General features: G+C 40.9%; 1 protein-coding gene across 2 annotated transcripts in view; it reads right to left on the minus strand.

Moving 5' to 3' along the window:
• Rad54b (RAD54 homolog B) overlaps positions 1-2,824 on the minus strand; it is a 67,744-nt gene that overhangs the window by 23,680 nt on the left and 41,240 nt on the right. For both annotated transcript variants that reach the window (XM_031366599.1, XM_031366598.1), the window contains exon 5: positions 1,573-1,854. In XM_031366599.1, coding sequence (XP_031222459.1) covers positions 1,573-1,854 — 282 coding nt within the window. The remainder of the gene's footprint in view (positions 1-1,572; positions 1,855-2,824) is intronic.

A 2,824-nucleotide genomic window follows, 5' to 3' on the forward strand; every position in this document is an offset into this window, starting at 1 on the left:
TGTGATTGCAGCAAGTTCGGTCTCTCATGAGTTATTGGGTGGTCGCATCATCCCGAGACTTGAGTAAGAATCTACCCAGTTCTGGGAGTCTTTCAGTTAACATTAGAACTAACTAGCAAACTGCCTAATGCTCACAGAGAAACTTGGATGTGTCACCGAGGATGCAGCAACTCCAGACTACTGACTGTGAGGACCACAAGCAATTCTTACCACAGGAGTCCAGGCCTTCTTCTCCAACCAGTCGATGAAGAGTGAGAATCTTGTGGTCTCTCATAGGAAGGGACTACACTCCTCCCTCAATAGTAAGAAGTGGTTGTGAGATGTATCACCATCCTTCAGTTACCCAAAAAGCTCTGGGGAGGAGCTGAGACTGGACAGTGTAGACAGTAAGGGCAGAAAAACTTACCCTCAAACTACAAAATTAGCAATAGGATAAGCCTATGGGCAAAAAGGAAGGTAGAATTCCCAGGCATAGACCAACTAGAACAGCTGGAAGCACTGGCAGAGGGCTCTAGACCTGAGAGGATAACATGTAACAGAAGGCATTCCAGAGGAAGCTCAAAGTATGCAAATGAGACAGAAAGCCTGTGCTACTGGAATATAAGTGCCCAGCCTTTGTGCAGCACTGCCACAGAGCTCCTAAACTCTGCTTTAGCCTTCTTCCCTCCCTGGAAGTCTACTAATCATTAATAAACTTTCTGTTGTAGGTATGTGCCTACTTTCTTCTGCAAATAAGAAACTGGAAATCCAGCCGGGCAGTGGTGGCGCACGCCTTTAATGCCAGCACTTGGGAGGCAGAGGCAGACGGATTTCTGAGTTCGAGGCCAGCCTGGTCTACAGAGTGAGTTCCAGGACAGCCAGAGCTATACAGAGAAACCCTGTCTCGAGAAAAAAAAAAAAAGAAAGAAAGAAACTGGAAATCGTCATAGATGTACACCAACTACCAAGATCAGCATATATCACTGAAATTATGAATTAACATATTATATAACTCCCTACAATATTTGTCTTCATCATTATTACTTATGTGAAAGGGCATATCTGAATATAATCTTCACCTGCAATTTTCAAACTTTTTTCATTTAGTATAAGCACATGGTAGGTAGGTATGTGCATGCCATGGACGCATGTGAGGATCAAAGTCAGGTAATCAGATTTGGCAGCGGTACCTTTGCCACTCATCCATTTGCCACTCCCTTACCTGCAAGTTAAGTTTTATTTAGTTTTTAGTTTGAAACAAATCTAAATATATAGTACAGACTGTCTTTCAACTCACTATGTAACTCAAGCTGACCTCAACCATTTGCAAATTTTAAAACAAAATATAAACGTAATTCACATGTCAAAACCTTTAGACAGTAGCCAGGTGGTAGTGGTGGCACATGCCTTTCATTCCAGTACTCAGTGGGAAGAGGAAGGTGGCTCTCTCTAACTTTAAGGAGAGCCTGGTCTACAGAGTAAATTCCAGGACAGCCAGGGCTACACAGAGAAACATCTCAAAAAAACAAAGCAAAACAAAAAAAGATCTTTAAACAATGAAAACAGAAAGCTGGATTATCTTTCAACTCTTACTTGGTGTGTCCGGGTCATGACGTGGTTTGCAGTTTTGCCAGTCATTCCATCTGTTTCCCTTTGCTTGGGTTGACTGACACACACTTTTGAAAGGGGTAGAAGAGCATCTCCTGGCAGCCTGAGAACTTGGGACAGAAGGACTTCCACTTCCACACTGAAAACACTTGCCACTGTTGAAGTCATCAGGAGAGACTGTACCCAGGATTTCTATTTCTTTCCCACCAATCATCAATGTTTGGCCTTCTTCTACGTTTTCAAGCTCCTTGAATTTATATCCAATGCCTTTAAGAAAAGAAAAAAAAACTAGTTATACTGACATTCTAAGAAAACTTAGTAATAAAACAGTTACCTTCCCATGACTGTAAAAAATAAGCATTATAGCTGGGTGGTGGTGGCACATGCCTTTAGTCCCAGCACTTGGGAGGCAGAGGCAGGCGGATTTCTGAGTTCTAGGCCAGCCTGGTCTACAGAGTGAGTTCCAGGACAGAGAAACCCTGTCTCGAAAAACCAAAAAAAAAAAAAAAAAAAAAAAAAAAAAAAAAAAAAAAAAAAAAAAAAAAAGCATTATACTTTGCATATAAATTACATATATATTTCATCACTCTGATTTTAAAAAAAGTTAAGAGCTAGAAAATAGCTCAAAATGCTAGTTCAATGAGCCTAGCATTAAACTGATGACTCAAGTTTAATTCTCAGAATTAAAAAGCCAAATATGTTTTTTAATCCAGAAGTGTCTATAATCTCAGCAATTTTACAAGATTTATTATTTATCTACATATAAACAACATATGCACCTATGTAGATGCTGAAAAGTGAGCTTGGGTCCAAGGGAAGAGCAATATGTACTCTTTACTAAGAAATACTCACTTGTGCCCATTTCCCAGCATTCTTATGGTAAGATGAAAATTTGGAACAGGAGAATTGCTTGAAAGCTCTTGGGCAAGCTAGCCCAGAGTACACCAACTCCCAAAGGTTGTCTCTTACCTCTCTCCCTCCACACACATCACTGCACACACGATTCTCTCTCTCTCTCTCTCTCTCTCTCTCTCTCTCTCTCTCTCTCTCTCTCTCTCTCTCTCATTCTCACTATCTCTGACACACACACAAAACAGATAGATAGATAGATAGATAGATAGATAGATAGATAGATAGATAGATAGGTGCCATGCACACTTTGCGTGACAGCAGTATTTGAGGTGTAAACTTCAAGGAAAGTCAGTCTCCTGCCTCTGCATTGTCGCCTGGCACCCCA

Source organism: Mastomys coucha, unplaced genomic scaffold, assembly GCF_008632895.1.
Source record: "Mastomys coucha isolate ucsf_1 unplaced genomic scaffold, UCSF_Mcou_1 pScaffold14, whole genome shotgun sequence".
NCBI lineage: Eukaryota > Metazoa > Chordata > Mammalia > Rodentia > Muridae > Mastomys > Mastomys coucha.